Here is a 20,665-nt window from a genome sequence, read left to right as displayed (position 1 = left end):
AATATCTGCACAGCACGTGAGCTTTGTGGGCATTACTTCCCCGCTGAATACAGGGGCTCGGTGAGAAGCGCACTCAACAAGGCTAACCCACCGCGATTGACACTTAAAAATTCATTAATATCGGAGTTTGTCTCGAAGCAAATATCGAATAGCGTATTATTTGAAACTACTATTTGATTATCTGCACAACCCTAACCACTTCACTCCTCAGGAGTGTATGTATTGCTACACCAGACGTGCGGGACGGGGGAGTCAGCTGTCGTCTGCTAGTCAGGGGTCGTCTGCTGCGAAATCTCCAAGCTTGTGAGCCAAGTCTACTTGTGGTTGAGTACCACTCGCTTGTAGAGAGATTTTGAGTAGTTTTAAGAAACGATTCATGCACCCATGATGCAATTGATCGACCTGTGAATTTACATTAGGAACGCAAGTTCAAGAGTTTGTTATGATTGCATGTTCCAATTACGCCACTTCGATTCTTCGTAAGCACTTGCCTTCTCAGGGCGGCCATGAGTGAGATGGAAACACGTGTGAAGAGAAACAAGTAAAGGTTGTTGTACAGTAAAGCATAAAGCTGTGTTTGGGGAAAAGTGGGCTGAATGTGTAACAGAAAAAAACGGGAATGAGAAAGACGACATTGGAAGTACGGCAGCTGCCGAGGCTAGCAGACCCGTGGAGTCTGCAGATCAGCAACTTTGTACGAATTTAAAGCAACTTAGGCTTGAAAGTATGCAAGTTTCGTAATGTACTGCAATGTACTGTACTGCTGACGTCGGCAGTGTCAACCAACAGCTGCAAAACCGTAGCTTTGTCCCTGAAAAAGAAGAGCCGGCACCCCGTGTTGCTTGCACTGCTAGCCAAACTCAGTGCTGGGGCATCGTGTTTCCCGTCGCCGCTGAGCAGGGTGGCTTACACTTGTGTGCTTGGTTGCCAAAGGTCTGATGGTACCAGCAGATGGTACTACAGTAAAACCTTGTTATAACAAAATGGGATATAACAAACTAATGGATATAACAAAGCAATCATAATTCCCCTTGCTTGCTAATAGTGGGAAGAAATGTACACTGGCTATAACAAACTAATGGTTATAACGAAATGATTATGACTGCTCCTTCAACTTTGTTATAACGAGGTTTTGGAGCTGACCTGGAGTAAGATTGGCTGCAGGCCCGGTAATAAATGCATGGAGATCTGCTCCGTTCGATGTGGAGCGCAGCCACGGCCAGTCGCAAGCTCCGTATCTCCGACTGAAGTGTGCAGAAATCGGCACTTGCGGGTGATGCAGATGGTGCACTCATGGTCACACAATGTATTTGGGCCGAAGTCTCAATGTTGGCAATTGTTGGAGACGCAACCTCAAGCACCTTGTCGACGAGAGCCATGGAGTGGGATGTCGCCAGTGTCCGCCAGAACCATGCACACATTGGCGGAAAATCTCTGGAGGAAGAGTTGATAGAGGAGAGCATCATCCATGTTTGATGCTTTCTTACTGAGGAGCTGCATCATGCGGCTCCTTGGGATGGTATTTTGTCTCCCAGGTACTCGGCTGTCGGAAGTTGGTGGAGGTGCTTTTGTTCCGACGCAGAAGTGCGTCAGATGAGCTCGGATTTGAGCTTGTCGAATAGGTCACCTTCAGGAGATACCAAGATGATGTTCCGAACTTCGGCTGATTCCGGTGGCGATGATGTGGTTAAATTTTGTCACCTGTGCCGGGATTCGACGAGTGTTGAGTTCGGCCTGCACTTAGGCGAACCAGAGAGCTGGGTCAGCGGGCCAAAATGGTGGCAGTTTCAGAGCCACGGATGCGATGGAGGGCTGTTGCTGCTGCTGTTCCTGTTGTACAAAAAAAATGGGCATTGTTCCTGTTGTTCGGCATGGTACTCGGTGCGGAGGAGAAGGTTAAATAAATGAATGTTCCAGGACACCAATTGTAGTTGTCCTGAAGGAAATCTCAAAAGATATGCCACGAAGGAACAAAGGCATTTCGTCAATTTTAGACTACATAAATTTATTTTAAAAATAAGAGAGAAGACCAAAAGATGTGGTCTTACTTCAAGCACCATAGTTAAGTTCCGAAGCGCTGTGTAAGGGTTCTGGGGAAGACGGCCGGGTTCTCGATTGGCCGGGCGACTGTCGTCTTGTCTGGTGGCGTGTATGCTGAACGCTGGTCCATTGGCTGGAGCACGCCCGTAGCGTTAGGGGGCAAAAATTCAAGTCGGATGGCTTTGAGGTTATCCACAGTGCCTGGGCTCGACAGTTATCAACAAACATAACTACATGTTGCTTTTGGCGATCGAACACCCGGTCCAGACGGTGCAAATAGTCTTCAAACAAGCAGTGCGTAATCCATTCCTTGATGTTGCTGGAACACCACACGACAAGCTGCTCCAGATCTTTGAAACTCCTCGAATCTTTTGTTGAGCCGATAACGTCAAGTAGGACTTTCCTGTCGCTGACAGAAAGTCTTTGCATCCCTTTAAAACACCTGGGGTTTTTGCCTTCCTGATGAGGAGCAGCAACTTCTCGGTGCCCACCGCCTTCGCCCCGACCATGACGGTGATTCTTTCCTTGCTGTGTTTTCCTCCTGTGCAAGAGTCACCGTCAAAACACAGCATCCAGTCCGGTAGCATTTTGAAAAAAAAAAGGCTGGTCTCATCACAACTGAAAACATCTTCGAGGACAAACTCTTGCAGTAATGCCTTTAGTTTGTTTGAGCGATAGTCCACGACAGTGATCTGGTCAACGACTCCACTCTCCCCGCACACTTTCTAGAACAAAATTCAATGTCGCTTCTTAAAGCCACGCAACCATCCATCAGTGAACTTGAAGTTCTCAAAGTTCATTTTCAGAGTAAGAATCTCTGCTTTCTGTTTGAGGGTGTCACCTGACACTGGAAGACTCTTGGAAATAACTTCTTTGAGCCAAAGTTGCTGAGCTTCCTTCAGGGCCAGATGTTCACCTTTTCGGTCGTTCTTTTGGTACTTATTGTGCGAGCTGTCAAGTGCCGAGAAAATCTTTTCCTTGTTTTTCATGCAGTCGGATAACATCTGCTTGGGCAGCTGAAACTCTTTCGCTACGTCGGATTGCGTCCGTCCATTATCTAGGAGCTTTAAAATTGCTGCTTTCTTTTTCCAGCGTCATTGTAGTGTACTTGCGTCGCTTCTTTGGGGCACCTGGCGGAGGTGCAAGAGAGGGGGCCACGAGGTCGAAAACCGCGAGTCGTAGGTAGGCGTGGATATACGAAGACATACTCCACACTTCACAAATGGCGACTGGCTTTGGTTGGAGATGGAAAATCGACCAAACAAAAAAACCAAGATGATGATGATGCCAAGCCAAAAGATAAAATGCATACCATAGGACACATAGCGGCTGGTTGCCGCTAGGTGTCCTATGGCATGCATTTAGTATGCAAATAGCGCTCTGCCAAACCTATCCAAACCCACCTGATCAAGCCCTGATCAAGCCATGATCAAGCCCACGATTAAGCCAGCAAAAGATCCAAGATGGCATCCTATTGGCGGTCGCCACTTGTATTTTAGTTAAAAAAATTTAACTTTTGGGCTGTAAACTGTTTGAAAAACTGGTTGTTAATATGTACTATTTCAATTGGGTAAGTCGCAATTCCCCGTCAATGCTTGGAATATCGAACAAGTTTGAATTATTGGCGTCTGAAAAATTGGTCGGTGACTGTAACAAGGTAATTTAGTGTTGTGCTCGACATTGTCCCAGCATTGCCGCAAACAATTCAACAATGTTGAACACAGTTCAGCGTTACTGAGCGGAGTTCAACATTAGCAAAAAGTTAGATGTCCTTTCTCAATATTCGCGACTGTCACAGATTGCGTGCATACAAATGTGAGCAACCAATTTGTAAGCTGTCTGCCATGCACAGACGTAACGAAACGAGCACTTTTGGGAACATTCATCGATTCTGGGCTCGTCTGTTACGAAATCGTGTTTAGCCAAGCCGAGTTCACAAGATGTTACCTGGTCGTAGTCCGAGAAGATCATGGTCTGGAGTGACATGATGGCATCCTCCATGTTGGGCTTGATGGGATTGCGGGTGCACTTCATGATGGCGATTCCCAGGCGCCGCATGAAGCCCTGGTACCGGGGATTCGTGTAGTGCACCGCGAAGGCCCGCATCAGTGGCAGCGGTCGGATGGCCCTGCCAACCAATTCAGGCAGCTCAATTAAGAGCCATCACCCCTTTAACCCTTTGATGGTCGAGCTATTTTCCCAAAAAGAAGTTTCCCAGTAGTCGGGTTTTCTTTCCAAAGTATTACAGTCGAGCCCAGTTATATCACACCCGGGTATTTCAAATTGTTGTTTATATTGAACAGTTCAAACATCCCTACCGCCCATCGCCTCTCCTGCGGTCAGACTGCGTTGGCGGGGAGCACATAGCTCACACATAGCTCACGTTGCGGGGCTGGCAGGACGCCAAGCCAGCCTGCACGCACAAAAATATGCAGCAAAAGTGTTCTAAAAAAAAAAAATGCAAGAAAATAAATAAATAAACATGAAGGATGGCAAAAGTAAAGGGAAGGGAACGCGAGTGCGATGGGAGGGCAGGCAGTGCCCACTGTTGGAACGGTAGCGTGCGCTCTTTTCCCCAACACTGCTGTCGTTGCGCGACTTCTTAACCCAAAAGTAAAATAAGCAAAACAAAGAAAAAAGGTCTTCCTCAAGTTGAGTGTGTTGACAACAGTGAGCAATCACACCTTGACTGCCTTATCTTTGTTTACCTTCTTTTGCCATTAGTGCTTTGTCCTTTTTTTCTTTTCTGCCTTTCTTTTTTTTGCTGCCTGAATTTAGTGAGCTTTCTTTTTTGTTGCTTGTTTAACTTTATTCTATGGATCGAGTTTTTTTTATGCGGCTCACTTTTCCCCATTCTTCCATTTTTTAAAATTATTTTTTGTGTTTTGTTGCCAATGCTGTGTGGAGGTTGTGGCCAGGCGCGCCCGTAAACAATCGCAAACACTGCCGCGTGCAATCTTCACTAACTACGCTCTACTGTATTTAGCGGCTCTTAGGTCCTGTTGTCACGGTATTCGGTATTAGCAGAGACGCATAGAAATTTCAACTGGAGCTTAAGTTAACATATTTGTGTGTACAGTCGAACCTCGATATAACGAACTTCAATGTAACGAAATCCTCGATTTAACGAAGTATTTTATTTTTCATAATTTTTTGCCCATAGACCCCATGTATTTTTAGTCTCTATATAACGAAGTCTATTTCGCTGCTATTTCGATATAACGAAGCGCCATTGCCATAGAAGGCAATAAATAAATAGACTCTAAAAAACAACTTCGCAAAAAAATTGTGGTTAAAAAAAAAATTATGCGCAAACGCGAGCGCTTGATAGGTTACTTCACGGGGACAGGCCTTCCAACGTCCCTAGGCTGCCCGAGGGTGCGGCGCCGGTAGCGCCGGCGAGGCATGCGGCAAAGCGGATTCCGCGAGGCTGGACAGAAAATGCCGAGCAAAAAGTTAACACGGCATAACAGCATCACCACTGACATTCACTGATCATCATAGTCCACTGTACCGCGGGTAGCGCGGGAGCCAACTTCAGCGGGGGAGCGACGTGATGGCGCGACCGCACGGGCAGTGCCATCTAGGAGAAGACCGAGAAGACCGATTATCGCTGGATTATCGTCTTGCGAGTGTGATGCAAAGCAAAGGCGCAAGCACACTGTGGGCCTGTGGGCGCAAGGGGGCAAGTAAACTGTGCGGGCAAGAGTGCTGTGTAGGTTGGAAACATTGGCACCGCCTAAACTAAACAGCTTTATTTTTGAACTGGGCGGTTCACTCACGTGCTTGCTGCCATAGGGAAACGTAAAGTTCTTTCTTTGGATGAGAAAGCAAACGTTTTGGACGCCATCCTGAAGAAAGTGCCGAGATCATGAGCACTTGGGAAGTGCTCGACGCAATGGACGTACTGAGGGGGTACACGGCGTCGCATGGGCAGCAAGATGCCGTGCAAGCGCTCTGGGCGCTCGAACGCCGTATGACCAGTATGACGCCGCTGCTACTGTCGGACAAGGCGCAAGCAAAACTCGCGGACTACTTTGCCCCTAAATAAATGTCATTTTCGGTGAGTTTTCATACCCGTAAAATGTTTCGGAATTTGTTTTTTTGCATGCTAAAGCCAAATTTCGATTTAGCGAAATTTCAATGTAACGAAGTAAATTGCGAATTTTACCGACTTTGTTACATCGAGGTTTAACTGTATTAAATTAGCGATATATCAAACTGTTTTACGATCCCTTTTGAATTCAATATATCCAGGCTCAACTGCAGTATGTAGAAAGGGTCAACGCGCAGGTTTTTTCTTAATTATCTGGCGGGAGATGGTACAGTGCTTGGAAGCTGTTTAGATTTAGGAGCATAAAATAAAAATAATGAAGGCGAAAAGTTGTCACCTTTCTTCCATTCCATTTCATTTTGGTGCATCCACTTCCGCGACATTCCGGCGGCTTCAGATTACTAACCGGAGATACTACAGATCATCTCCGCCAAATGATGAGCTCTCATCCTCTAAATTTATATCCGAAAAGCGTTGGAAGTGTGAATTGGAAGAGCCAGTGCTCCCATCGGCACTACAGCCAGAGCGGCCAGTAAGCGAAGTGAGCCTCACAGGTGTGCAGCATCTGAAATCTATAAATAGCCCAGCCAAGCAATACAGCGTGCAAATACAATGTTTATAGTTCGCCAAAGACATAACAAATAGCAACATCTCCCGCGGTGCGCGCAGTTTTGCAAGTAGGCGGGCACTTTCAAATATGTAATCACTGCCACACATGTACAGTGACGACCATCAAAGGGTTAAAAGGTAAAGTAAATATTGTTGATACATTCTTGGTTGATACGTTTTGCCCAACGTTAGGTACCCGAATACAAGTTCCGCAGAACTCCCACGGGAATATATGTGTTGTGTGTGCCATATTTTATAAATAAAAAAGAGCAGACATCACATTTGTTGCACAAAGATGCCCATTGAATGGATCTTCTGGTGGTTTGACCACAATCTGTGAGGTGGAAACTGCGCAACTCATAGGAAGTTGCGTGTGGCCTGAAAAAATTGCAGTGACTCGACTAATTTGCTTAATACGGTGGAATCCCGTTAATGCGACGTCCCATATTTTATGACTATTTGATGTGGGCCATGCAAACTGCCCATAGAAACTATGTATGAAAAGTTAGCATTTCATGATGTAGGAATGCACGTATCCCGCATCATACGACGATCCTGGCGCATCAAATCGCTGGTAAAAACAGACAAAACACGAACACGAAACTGCACCCTGTGCCGGCAGACGTATATTTTTCCTCCCTCTGTCCTCCGGGAGGCTGTTCTTTGCTCCATTTCCCTTGCTGGCAGTGTTGCTGTTGGTTTTTCGTCGTTTTTGCCCTTTGCCTCCTTTCCCCCGACACAAATCCGCTCTGCTCTTGCGCTCCTCTCTCATTTTCATTTCATTCTTTTAACAATCCGCTCTAGTGCTGCGGTCCCTCGATCTGTGCGGTTGCGCTCGTGCCACGCTTTCAGAAAAGTGAAAAAGGTGTAGAGTCTCAGAGTATTCTCTGCTTACGATTCCTATCCGCTCCGCAGAAGTTTACGTGCTCTTGAATAATGGCATGCCGCGCTTATGTGGACTTATTGCTACGTCAAATGGCAACCAGAAGATCACTGTCTGCAACATCACTCAATGAAGTCATAAAAAAAGAACTCTGATGCTGACGTGCCGATACTTCGGACGAAAACAAGGGTGTCGCAGGCGCCTACATGCGAAAATGCCACGCTTTGATGGCATTTGGCAGTTTGCATATGCACATGACGGCATGGCTTCCTTGCTTCTAGAGGTTACAACCCCCAAAAGAAAATTACCAATGAATTTTTCGAAAACAAGGTAAGGTGAAACTAATATTTTATCGGCGCCTCTCCCGCACCACACTTTGATCTAGTTTTTATTTATATGAGGGCTTTATCCTCTTTTTCACCCAGCACGTTATTAGCTTAAAGGTAACTATTTATAGGGAGTTTCTTAAAAAAGCGGACCAAATTATTCCTGCAAAAAGTATGCGTCACGCAGAAAAAAGGAAACGCCGTACTGGTGGAAGCCAAAGGGTCCATTTGGGAAAACTGACAACGTTCGGCATAGTTAGTTCATTAATTACTTTAGAGTGCTTAAATTCCTAATACAGTGATGGAAGTGCCATTTGACATTTTGGAGCAGGCCTTGTAGCAGGCAAAATGTTGTTTTGGAGCAGGTAGTGGCCCTTTTGGAGCAGGGTCCGGCATATGTTGGAATATTACTTGAAAATGAAATAATGCTGCATCGCTATATAAAGCCCATATCTATTATTGGAACACAGCGCCTGTCGCCTTTTTAAGACAGGATATATAAAATTCAACAAAGTGAACACAAAAATACATTTTTTAAATAAAGTTTATCTGCTCGTCAGATAAAAAAATACAATTAAGTATGTCACACTAGTTCTGATGGTACAGGATATTTAGTTTTATCAGCCTGCACTTCTTTTAAGGCAGTGGTCTCAAACTCATCTGAGTGTGGGGGCCAGATAGCCCACACCGGAAAGGCCGAGGGCCAATATAAGACGGGGGGGGGGTTAGAAGATTGTATTGAGAAGAGACCTCGTGTCCCATGCTTTTCGTAAAATCACAGTTTTTCCGACAAAATCTTTAAATCTGATTAGTTTTTTTGACTACTTTGGGTTCTGCCCCGATGTGATAACAGATATTAAAAATACACTGCACCGCCAACGTGCTGGCATTTTTAATAGGATAAGAGAGCGAACATGTCTTTAAAAAACAATAATTTAATTTGACAGTTTTCGATTCCTCATAATTGGTATTATAACACTCTGAACAAATACCAGTCTTTTAGTTGTGATATTGTTTTGAAGGCGAGAATCCCGAGCTCATAGCTTTATCTTTAGCACTTGCTCCTGCTAAGCAAGAGTTTGTGCAGCCAACATGCATCCTTCAACGAATCGCTCGAGGTTGCAGGCTAGTAGCAGGATCGTTGTACATTACAAAGAGCTGGGAAGCAAGAAATGAAGCGAAACAAAGGGCAAATTAACATAGAGAAGTATAAAATATGGGCACACGCTAAAAGAGCAGAGCTATACTTTTCGAGCGAAAATGAATCGATGAGATGAGATCACTATGACAGATGTCATTTCTAGCGCTCGAGACATGAAAACCGGGACTCGCAGCCGGTTGCCTGTGGGCTGCTTCTCAGCAAGTCGCGGGCCGCGTGTTTGAGACTCCTGTTTTAAGTATGCAGCAGCTTCTAACGACCCTCCCTGTTGTGGAATGTCTTAGTTCAGATTAGAGTGGTCTTTCGGGCAGCATCTTCAAATGTTGCGGTATCTGATATTCACTTCAAATATTCCGATTCATTTTCGATGTGCTGGCGAAGTCACGATCAGATCACGGCAAGTTAACCCATTGAGTGCGCTCCTTGGCATGCACCGACGCACTGCAGAGAAGCGACACCCGTGGAGCAGACACCGCAGTCGTGCGAGTCGCGCAGTGCTTTGTGCTCCGAAAAGGACGGTGAGGCTTTACCAGCACCACATCCAGAGTTTGGTGCAACTCAACTATACTTCGTTTCAGCTTCGGTGCGAGCGCAGCCGAAGCTACAAGCGCACGCATGGAGCCCGTAACGGTGCCCACACTGCACGAGCCCATGCGCGAGTCAGGAATACACAGAACATTGGGCTCGCGCTAGGTTTGACCTCGCTGGTAGCTAGCGCACGGGAACAGGGCGGGCCAACATTGAAAACATCCACAAGCTCGGCCTTTTTTTTTTTCAAATAGGCTGCTCAGTGGGATGGTTCTTCGCTTAGCCTCTGCGGCTTTGGTCTCAGATGTTGCTAACGTTGTTCCTTTCAATGATGATGATGATAATGCGCCCTCGCAGTTTCGGTTTGCGTAACAGTTGCGGCGCGGAAAATACCGCGGTACCACAACGCGCTCTGATAAGACTTCAATTTTTATCTTTTATTGCTACATCTCATCTCGGCGCAGGCATGGAGCAATTCTTCGGTAAAATGACAATTTGGCGCCACATGTAGCAGGATTGCGTCCTTGGCGCAATTGGCGCAGCACTTCCATCACTGCTAATAGATCCAACAATATTGTTTCAATTAGAAACTTGCTGGGCATCCTCGACCACCACGAGATCAACTCAACTCAGAAAGATATGAGGCACGTACACCATTTTAGGACGTTCGGAAGAAACGCCCGATTAAAATGCATTCATAGGTTTCGGCTCCCCTATCAAGCGCAGCTCTGCGCCAGCAGTCCTCACCCCCTTGGTCGAGGTGCACAGCTACCACCTTGCCTCCCTTGTAGAAAGAAAGCATATGTGGCACACGCGCGTCGCACTCCGACAGAAAAACCGAGACCTCCCATTTCTCAAAGGCAGAATCCTCGTTTGTAAGGAACGGGCGGATTTCCGACGGCCACGGGAAAGGTAAGACGGCCGCAGCTACGAGTAGCAGCCGCTGCCACCTTCTAGTACCCTCTACGTGCGATGATCGGGGCTCGAAGACGTGATATCACAGTACTCTTTGCATACTTCCTCGCCCCGTGGCGATACCACCTATAAGGCAAAGCCTGCGCCTTTCCTCCTCAGACGTCGTTACTAGTGGATCCGTGCAGCACTGCCTAGCTCGCGTCAACACTGTCACATGCGCGTCTTGCATCGTCTCGTAGTGAGTGCAATGCTGGCACTTGGTGACACCAAGGTACACGTGTGCGTCACTTCGACGCATACTCTAGTGGAGCGTCGACGACGTGTTCACCACTCTTGGGGTGGGTCAGAGATTTGCTAATGCTTATGTAATGAACCAGCCTCACCTTCTACGCTCCGTTGCCGGTTCGAAAATGTGTGGCGAATTGCTAGGCAATTGTGTTGCACATGTGAGATGTTCTAGCATCACAGACGTTTATATCGTCGCCCGGACTCGTGCTTGTAACTCGAAAAATGTGATGAATTACAATTAATATTACCAAGCCTCAAATGTAATGAATTACCATTACAAATTACTTTCCATGAAAAGTAACGGATTACTTTACTCGTTACGTTACAAATTAATTTTGCATTACTTTTCCCATACTTGTCAAGAAAACATCACAAACAATTTTGATGTTTTCAAAACTGTTCCGTGGCACTACAGTCGCCGAAGGATTTTCTGAAGCCGATAATTCAGATTTGTAGAGGAGGAACCGTGGCCTACCAGATAGAAATAGTGGATATTCACGACCAATATTTCGGACAGCTTGAAATCCGAAAGATCAATTTTTTGGAAAAAATCGTCACAAGCGATCAGCGGAAAACACCACTGAGAAGCGGCCATTTTGGATTTTATGTTTGCTGCGCATGGATTGGCTTGGTTTGGCAGTGCTCCTTAAATACTGCTAAGTCACACTGCTAGGTGACGATGTACAGCTTTTCTTTTTTCTCTAGCTGCACGTCATCATCATCATCATTGTTGTTTCCATTTTGCTTTGTTAATTTGCCATTGCAGTAGTGGATTTGCGCCTCTTATCTCGACTCCGTGAATTGTGTTTTCGGACTACGCTGGCTTGGACGTCATTGCCCCATCTGTTCTTCCGCCACTGCGATCTGTTGCCAAGCGCAGAAAGTAGTCGACCCTAATGCTAGAAAAGAAGGCAGCCATTCTTAAGCTAACAGAAAGTTGCCGAACGCAAACGGAGGCGTAGCCTAAACAGGGCGTGCAGGCGTAACCTGAAGTAAGGCACTATTTACGTTTTTTTAAAGCCCGCTTAGACGTAATAAAGGCAAGCTTTTTAAACTGCTGATTTTTTAGACTGCTCTATTATTCAGACGTTTTTCCGGTCCCTGCGAAGTTTGAAAAATCACTCAGCCACTGCACTTTGCATTTTTCGTACGCCTGCATTATGGTAGTCCTCGTAAAAATAAAATAGTGTACTTAAAGGGGCCCTGCAAACCTATTAAGTGTCTACCTTTTTTGCGGTTTCCACATCTCTTGTGGTTCGGACAACCCAGCAGGCACTGAGAGAGTCAGTAAATATCAGGGCGGCATATTTTAACCAGATGACGCGGAAGCCTCCTCCACCTACGGGGCTGCACCATAATACTGAACGCGCGACGTGCGACGACATCGTGACGTTGTTGGTCCTGGCCAGCTCCTGCCTGAAAACTGGTCAGAGCAATTAAAACTTTTTTTTTAGTCGAAATACAAAATATAAGTGGCACAAACCGATTCAATTATTTATGAAAGTAGTTTCTGTTCAGACTTTTAGATAAAAAAACAAACAAATGCAGTTTATAAAGAACAGAAACAAGAAATGACCTGTCGGCATACCCGCCACCAAGCAGTGGAAAAGGCGGTGCATATCAGAAAGGGGTAGTGGGATCAGGTACCGCCGCGCGCCGCACATTGCTGTGAAGAGCCGAGTGTGGTCCCAGATGGACACGGCGGCGCTGCGGTTGTATGGGCTAGAGCAGGGGTGGCCAAGCTGCGGCTCTGCGTGTCCAAAGTGTGGCTCGCGGCTCCCTCACCAACCTTTTCCCCCCCTCCCCCCCATTCACACGAGCACTTCCCCAAAAAGGTAAATGGAACGCATTTTAAATCGAAAGAGAGGTTGCGGTTTGGTAGTCTTTTGGGACTGCTACCTTATGCACAGTTGGACTGCTTTTGACTCGGATAGATTGAAAGCAGTTCGAGTTTCATTTATTGCTCTGAACAAAAGTTTGCCCCCCCCTTCGCGGTTCTTGGAAGTTTCGTTGTTTTGTTTGCGGCTCTTAGGCTGGGTCAGCCTGGCCACTTCTGGGCCAGAGGATCTGAATGGTTCCGAGCGTTCCAAAGGCCTTCGGCGAGCAGGTTTGGCTTGCGGTTTGGCCGTTTGGCGGTTTGGCAGAGCAAGGTGGCTCCCCTTCTGAACTGATCTTTACCCCGTGTTTGCTGTCGTTTGTGGCCAATAAAGTGTCATGCCGAATTAGTGTTTAGTCTTGCAGCAAATGCAATGCAAGCCACCCTGGCCGCCTGCTTCATCCAACCTATCCAGAACATGCTTTAGTGGCGCCCTCTCGAGCCGTCGACATAGAGTGCGGCAGCCGTGAGCGCTGGCTGAGCTCACTACCCCTCCTCTAGTTCACGACAACCGAAGTTAGGACCAGGGACATCATAAAGGAGGTTATTTTTTGCTTGTTTTTTGTAATTCAAATAAGGTGAAGTTCGAGAAAAGAAAAGTATCACTAAGTTACTACGTTCGGTGTACTCAGGTGCGGTGCAAATTAAAAAAAACGGTTAAAAAGTCCTTGCAGGGCCCCTTTAAGAGAAAAATGTAGGTGCACCGCATTCACCTGTAAGCTGACAAGGCAGCGAAAGGTACAACCCCACATGCAATCCGCTAGTTTACGGCAACCGGAAATGATCCCTGGAATTCTGCAGACAAAGCTAGCGGTGCGCATGCACAGTCACAGTGTCTAACTCAGCTGAGGCATCAAGATAACAACAGTGAGTACTTGGCTTTACTTTCTTGATCTTTGTTTTTAGCAAGTTTGTAGACGCCTTGCAGATGTTTCAAGTAGTTTTAGAGACCGGTCATAGAAAAAATTGTGCCTTCTTTATGGTCATTCTTTGGATAAACCTGGTATCTTTATGCTGCTGAATATCTTGCCTTTATTGCTCCAGTTTCCTATTATGTTTATATGTTTTTGGAGGTAACGAGTAATTAAAGTTATCTGTTACAAATTTTTATAACGAAATTACATTACAAATTACTGTCGTAAAAAAAAGTAACATGTCAATTACAAAATTACTTGAAGTAACGGATTACTTCCCAAGTATGTCGTCGCCTAGCAGCACATCTAGTCAGTTCAACCAAACACCTACATTCCTGGCGATGTTTGTCGGATAATTTAACACGTGGCATGCATTCACTTAAAAGGGCACTCAAGTAGTTTTAGGGGAAGCTACTTTTTGGTGCAATGGCATTAAGGAAGTGTCAGTGAATGAGTATCTTCAGTTTTAGAAGGCAAAACCACCTATTAATCACGCAGAAAAAAAAATGCGTGCAGACTCTTTTCTGTTCCTGCGCCGACCAATGAAATTATTGTAGGTTTGAAAATTTTGGCGGCCTTTGTAAAGTTTGCTTAAGAAACAATTTTCAGTTCATTTAGATATGTTGTGCGTGATAATTTCACAAGACGTAAAATAGTTCTAGTTTAGAATACGCGATACTGCAATTATCGTTTCACAAAGGACTATGTTTTCTTCTTGCCTTCCTCCGCGAGGGGTGAATATCCCGTTCCCTCGGGATGCGCGGAAGCGCACGTATCATGAACTCGCGCCTCGTTGCATGCCGGTCGTGCCGGGCTCTTCTATCTGCAAACATGGTGTCGGTGGTGATAGTCGAGGTGGACGGTGTGGTGAAAGCTCATTGTTCCGCATAAAAGCACTATCCTTGACTGTGAATTTTCGTTGTGTGTCTCTATGATAACCCAGCACGTACTAGAAGGGAAGATCCACCTACTCGTGCGGCGATGTCGTGGCGGCACTCTCCAGACGGCAGAAACGCCCGTGCCGTCGCGTTTGTTTACTTCAACTACAGTGGTGCTTTCTAAGCATTTGTTTCCTCGAACATCGCCCGGATTTCTTATTTGGCGCATTTCATGCGTGTGCTCAAGTTCAAGGTATTAGTGGCGCATACCGTATAAAGAATGCGAATTTTCACGCGTTTTCATCACCGGAGAAAAGTGATTAGTGTTAGCAATCTTGAACGCTTGCAACGTCTATCTGATCACGAAACCATATTTCTACATTGCTATATCGCTGCTAAGATTACATCTCGTCATTTATAATCGTAGAAAAGGCGTGTGGCGATATTTGTACAGTTGGCAAAGTCATGCATTAGAGTCGTGATCGTCCAAGATGGCGTACTGAATCTTTTTCTTTTCTTTCATCTACTGCACCCTGCAAGCCTATCATGAAAAAAAAAAATGATAAAGTTTTAGGCTATAGAAAACTGTCTGCATCCCCTTTTTAGAGGCGCCGCTGAAGCTGACGGCGGCGTAGAAGCGGTCGCCGTGCTGCCGACCCGCTGTGCTTGTTGCAGTGGTTGCAGGTGTGTGTACGCGCGGCGCAGAGCGGTCGTTCCAGTCGCTCTGGTTGCAACGGATGCAGTCAGGTAACACGCTCGTTGCACATGTCTGAACCAGCCTGCCGTCCTCCCGAGGCGAAAGTCAACGTGGCGACATCGTTTGACATCACGTACTAGAAGTTACGCTTCGATGCCAAACCGCAAATCGAAGAACGCCCGAAAAGGTCTGTGTTTCGTCGTCCTCGGAACACGACTCCGAAGCGCTGCTATCATCTACATCGCACGTCGGAGTGGCGTCGTAGGAAATCATCCCCAGGTCAGCTGTCTGCCGAAGAATTTCAACCACTAACGGCGTCAGGTCCTTGAGCGTAGAGAACTCCGCCATGATCGAAGCTCGAATGACAAAGAGGTTCGGCCGGTGCGGCTACCTCGGAATCACTGCGCGACAGAACGTCGTCCGACGCCATTGGCCCGAGATCGTTTTGATATGCGAGCGGTGACCAATGAGAGTGGTTTCGTTTTCGGATGGATCTGAGATTCGGCGGCCTTCAATTACATTTTTATTAAAGAAATAATCACCGTATGACTACATATTTTTGGTTTTTAGGGATACTTGGGGCGTCTAGATTCAGTTGTCATCATCAAAACACAAACTCAAAAACCACTTGAGTGTTGCTTTAAAATGATAAACCTGGCAATCTTCCACAACCTTCCAATGCACTCCTCTCCCACCTTGCCTCCTCTCCTCACTCCATCCCAGGTCACATGACCTCCCCATCAACCAATCAGCATTGAGCACCTAACTCCTCCTCTCCCACCGGTCGGCCAATCGGTACAGTTTGCAGCCACGTTTTCCTCCGGGCTTCACAAAACGCCGAGCACCTAGCCAAAGAATGTTTCACATCAAAAATCAGGACAAGTTCCTCCCGCAAAGCCTTTCACCCTCTCCACATTCAGTGAATGAACGCAGGAGAGAAGGCAAGTCCACTCGCCTCCCCTTCGGCTTTTTCACCGCTGAATCAGAAAAGGCAGAGGGCCTTGTGGTAGGAGCTTGCCCCGCTCTTCCCAGCCTGTGACGGGGTATAGGCGGTACTGTGTAAAGAGCCCAGGCAAGCAAGAAATGCGGCGGAGAGGAAACCTACCGCACGAGCTGGTGACCCGCAGGCGCGAGAAGGGCCAGGCCTCCCACCGCAGGCATGCCCGGACGGGTCATCATGTTCAGGCTCGGGTAGATGGCGCTGCTGTGGGCCACCACCAGGTCGATCCTGCGGGACACGCACAGCATCACTGCCACACCCACCGTCATGCCCGGTAGACGCAGTACAAAGGGGCCGCAAAAGCCTTAGGGACGCCAAACGAGCTGCCATATTTTTTCGCGCATTACCCGCTTCAAAATTTTTATAAAGTCGCGGGCGCAAAGTAGGGGACACAAGTCGTATGCGAACTTCGGCGCGCAGTGCGGCTTCGCAACAACGCGCACGAGGTGGTAGGAATAGAAGACACGAGGCAAAGCTATACGCTCGCACCGATGTCCGGGACTGTAGCACTGTGGAGGCCACGCCAGCCTCGACAAAGTCGCATGGAAAATTCTACAGCGACTGTCAAACGAGTGAACAAGTAACTACGAGTGAAATTGCAATTTTTGCTCAGCGACGGATATAAGTGTCCCACTTGTTAATTAAGCACACCAGAGACATTTTATTTTTCCAAATAACTAGAAGCTAAGCAAGTGGAGAGTACAGTTAAACCTCGATGTAACGAAGTCGGTAAAATTCACAATTTACTTCGTTACATTGAAATTTCGCTAAATCGAAATTTGGCTTTAGCATGCGAAAACAAAATTCCGAAACATTTTACGGGTATGAAAACTCACCGAAAATGACATATAGTTAGGGGCAAAGTAGTCCGCGAGCTTCGCTTGCGCCTTGTCCGACAGTAGCAGCGGCGTCATACGGCGTTCGAGCGCCCAGAGCGCTTGCACGGCATCTTGCTGCCCATGCGACGCCGTGTACAGTACCTCCTCAGAGCCGTATATCTACATTTACGGCTCTGTACCTCCTCAGTACGTCCATTGCGTCGAGCACTTCCCGAGTGCTCGTGATCTCAGCAGTTTCTTCAGGATGGCGTCCAAAACGTTTGCTTTCTCATCCAAAGAAAGAACTTTACGTTTCCTTATACCCGCAAGCACGTGAGTGAACCGCCCGGTTGAAAAATAAAGCTGTTTAGTTTAGGCGGTGCCAATGTTTCCAACCTACACAGCACTCTTGCCCGCACAGTTTACTTGCGCCCACAGTGTGCTTGCGCCTTTGCTTTACATCACGGTCGCAAGACGATAATCGGTCTTCTCGGTCTTCCCCTAGATGGCACTGCCCGTGCGGTCGCGCCATTACGTCGCTCCCCCGCTGAAGTTGGCTCCCGCGCTACCCGCGGTACAGTGGACTATGATGATCAGTGGTGATGCTGTTATGCCGTGCAAACTTTTTGCTCGGCATTTTCTGGCCAGCCCCGCGGAATCCGCTTTGCCGCACGCCTCGCCGGCGCTACCGGCGCCGCATCCTCGGGCAGCCTAGGAACGTTGGAAGGCCTGTCCCCGTGAAGTAACCTATCAAAGCGCTCGCGTTTGCGCATAATTTTTTTTTTAACCACAATTTTTTTTGCGAAGTTGTTTTTTAGAGTCTATTTATTTATTGCCTTCTATGGCAATGGCGCTTCGTTAAATTGAAATAGCAGCAAAATAGACTTCGTTATATAGAGACTAAAAATACATGGGGTCTATGGGCAAGAAATTATGAAAAATAAAATACTTCGTTAAATCGAGGATTTCGTTACATTGAAGTTCGTTACATCGAGGTTCGACTGTATATAAAAGAAAGAAAGAAAGAGGAGTTCGCAAATCTCCGACGGATAGCAAAAAAAGAAAAAAATGACGACATTCTTGACAGCATGCACGGTTCCGAGGACGTCGACGGTAGGGTCCTGCGTATTTGTTATATACAGGCAGGCCCCAAAAAAGTAACCTTCGAAACGGTTTTATTGAGATCTAGGAAAACCCAAAATACCCCCAATTGGAGCTGTCCTCGAATCGGGAAGTACAGAGCTTGATGGGAAAAAAATCTACATCTACAACTAAGTCTCACGTTGACCCATGACATGGCCTGCACCGAGCAGACCACAAGGTCGCTTCTCTCTATGGGTCCCTGCCTCTCTTACTGGTGCCGGGACGCTTGCCCCGTATTCGGATCACGCGCACGCTCCTTGGAGGATCAGTGAAAGAGAATGCTTTTCTGTGAAAGACACTGCACCGGATGTAGGAGTGACTACGTATTTTATTGAGAGTATGTAAGAGATGGGTTTTCATTTCAATAAATGTCAGTTGCGAGTGCACTCCGTTTTCGTCACCTCCCTTATTGTCTTTGTGTGCTTTCGGCGCTTCAAACGAGAAAACACCCTCGGGTTCAAAAAGGAATAAACCCCGAAAACACGGAAGCCTAGCCAGCAGGACATCATACTCTCCCATGAAACGTTTCCCCGGACGTCTGAGGGACCATGCATGCCGTCGGGGTGAAATTTGTGCGCAACGCCCCGTGTACATATCCCCCTCTGGGGGGGTTAGGAAGAGGGGTTACTTGCTGATGTTGATGGCCCGGAGGAAGTCTGCCAGCAGGTGCGTCTTCTCCTCCGCGGAGTGCCAGAAAGTGCCCACGCGGTAGCTCAGCTTCAGGTCTGCGTCGCCGAGGGGAGGAAGAACAGGTTCTGTTATTTTGACGTCAAAGCCAGAAAGCTCGAACTCTGTCGAGGCGCTCCATTATTTTAATGCGAGGGACGTTTCGAGGAGACTTTGCCACCTGCAAGAGTTTGGGAAAACAAAACAATAAACGAAACCTTACAAGAGGAGGACGTGGTGACGATGACACGGCATCACACGCCTGGAAGGCTGAGAACGGATTTAAGCTTGATTCACATGGTTCGATTTTACTTGCAATTTTGCAAGTGTGGTGGTGAGCGCTGCAGCTTTTACCACACTCTTTTTGCCGCACGAGTGACGTCGCAACTGCGAAATTGGAAGTAAAATCCAGCATGTGAATCTGGCATTACCGTCTGCTGCGTTCGTCATGAAATGCAATTCTGCATATGAGGGCTTGATCGATAGCTCAAAACACTACTGCACATTTTTTTGCCACTGCCCGCACCTCTCACAGGCATGTCGGAACTATGAAGAGTGCTTGCAATAGTGAGCCACTCGTTAAACAAACATACCAAAATCAAGTTTTTCAAAACAAAAAAAAAACTGGCTTTATTATGTGAACATTTTTAAATGATTCTTAATGTAGTAGAGAAGTGACTTCAAATTTAACAGTGCCTTCTTAAAAATTTTGGTAACAAAGAAAAGTATATTCATATCCAACAGCAAGTATGAAACACTGAAAAGTACCATTTGTTAGAACAAATTGTGGCCAACATACAATATCACAACTCTACCGACCTTGCTCAACCAGAACCCAGTTTTCAGTGAATCTGGGTGGGTACCTCCCCGGTATTTTACAGTAGCCCGCACCGTGTAAAAATCAAACTTTAAAACACATATGTAGTCCGTGGGCCATGGCCCAGAATAAACGGTACCATTATCAGCCACCGTATCGGGTACGGTGCTTTTTGCCGGCCACCGAACCTACCCGGCCAGGTCGGAGACACGACGGTGGCTCCCACCCGGTCCAAGAACGGCACAAGGTCGGTAAAGTCCCGGTAACTGCCCGGTGCCCCGTGCAGCAGGAGCACCGTGGGGCGCCCGGCGTCCCAGGCACGGTCCAGGCCCGTGTGCAGGTAGCGCACGGGCACCTCGATGCCTGCAATGTGCGGAGCGGCACGTCCATGGGGTCACCTCAGGCTCCGCTCTTGAAGGGGCACTGACACCCCAAAGGTTGTATTTTTTTTGTTGTCTAAAACGGTGCAAGTTATAAATATAAACACACAAAAAAAAACCACAACGCAAAATGTGGAAGAGAAAGACGCTAAAAATAAAAAGGCGCGCATGCCTTTTTACTTTTGTAGTTTTTCTTTTTCGTTACTCACTGCCTTGCATCTTTTGATTTGTAACATCAAATATTATGAAATGTAGAAGCTTTGTAAGCGACATTTCTATAACATTTAATAACGGTATTCGTACATGTTTTTTAATGTAATTGCAAACGCACACGGTCCTTCTTTTTGAAATACCGAAAATCGAAGTCCAGTGTAATGTCGCCTCCTGGCTTTTTATCCGCCCTCAGAAAACATGGCGGCGCTGGACGCATGTAGCAGAGGATGATCGGTGAGTCGGGGAGTCGGACCAAGTGGTCTTTTTTAGGTGCCCGACGACCTCTCAGACTTCGGAAAGGAAATCGTCAAGTCATCAAAATGCTGGGTTTCGTGTCTGTGTAACGTAGTTTCAGTTGCGACTCCGCCGGAGCAGCCTTTCACGCAGAAGCGGCACAACGTGGCCCTTCACATCGCTCACAGAAGTCCACTGCGCGTTCTCTTCGACCTCGCACCGTATCA

At 46.9% G+C, this 20,665-nt stretch overlaps 1 protein-coding gene across 1 annotated transcript in view; it reads right to left on the bottom strand.

Annotated features, from left to right (window-relative positions):
* Nucleotides 1–20,665, bottom strand: part of LOC115308184 — a 59,531-nt gene that overhangs the window by 22,757 nt on the left and 16,109 nt on the right. The window contains exons 4-7 of the mRNA XM_040223252.3: nt 19,804–19,974; nt 18,757–18,853; nt 16,273–16,395; nt 3,988–4,168 (exon numbers count right to left, since the gene is read on the bottom strand). Coding sequence (XP_040079186.1) covers nt 3,988–4,168; nt 16,273–16,395; nt 18,757–18,853; nt 19,804–19,974 — 572 coding nt within the window. The remainder of the gene's footprint in view (nt 1–3,987; nt 4,169–16,272; nt 16,396–18,756; nt 18,854–19,803; nt 19,975–20,665) is intronic.

The sequence above is a fragment of the Ixodes scapularis genome, unplaced genomic scaffold (genome assembly GCF_016920785.2).
Source record: "Ixodes scapularis isolate PalLabHiFi unplaced genomic scaffold, ASM1692078v2 PGA_scaffold7__128_contigs__length_106722199, whole genome shotgun sequence".
In the NCBI taxonomy this organism is placed as follows: Eukaryota; Metazoa; Arthropoda; class Arachnida; order Ixodida; family Ixodidae; genus Ixodes; species Ixodes scapularis.
Note: the sequence above shows the minus strand (reverse complement) of the source record. Positions and strands in the feature narration are given on the sequence as shown.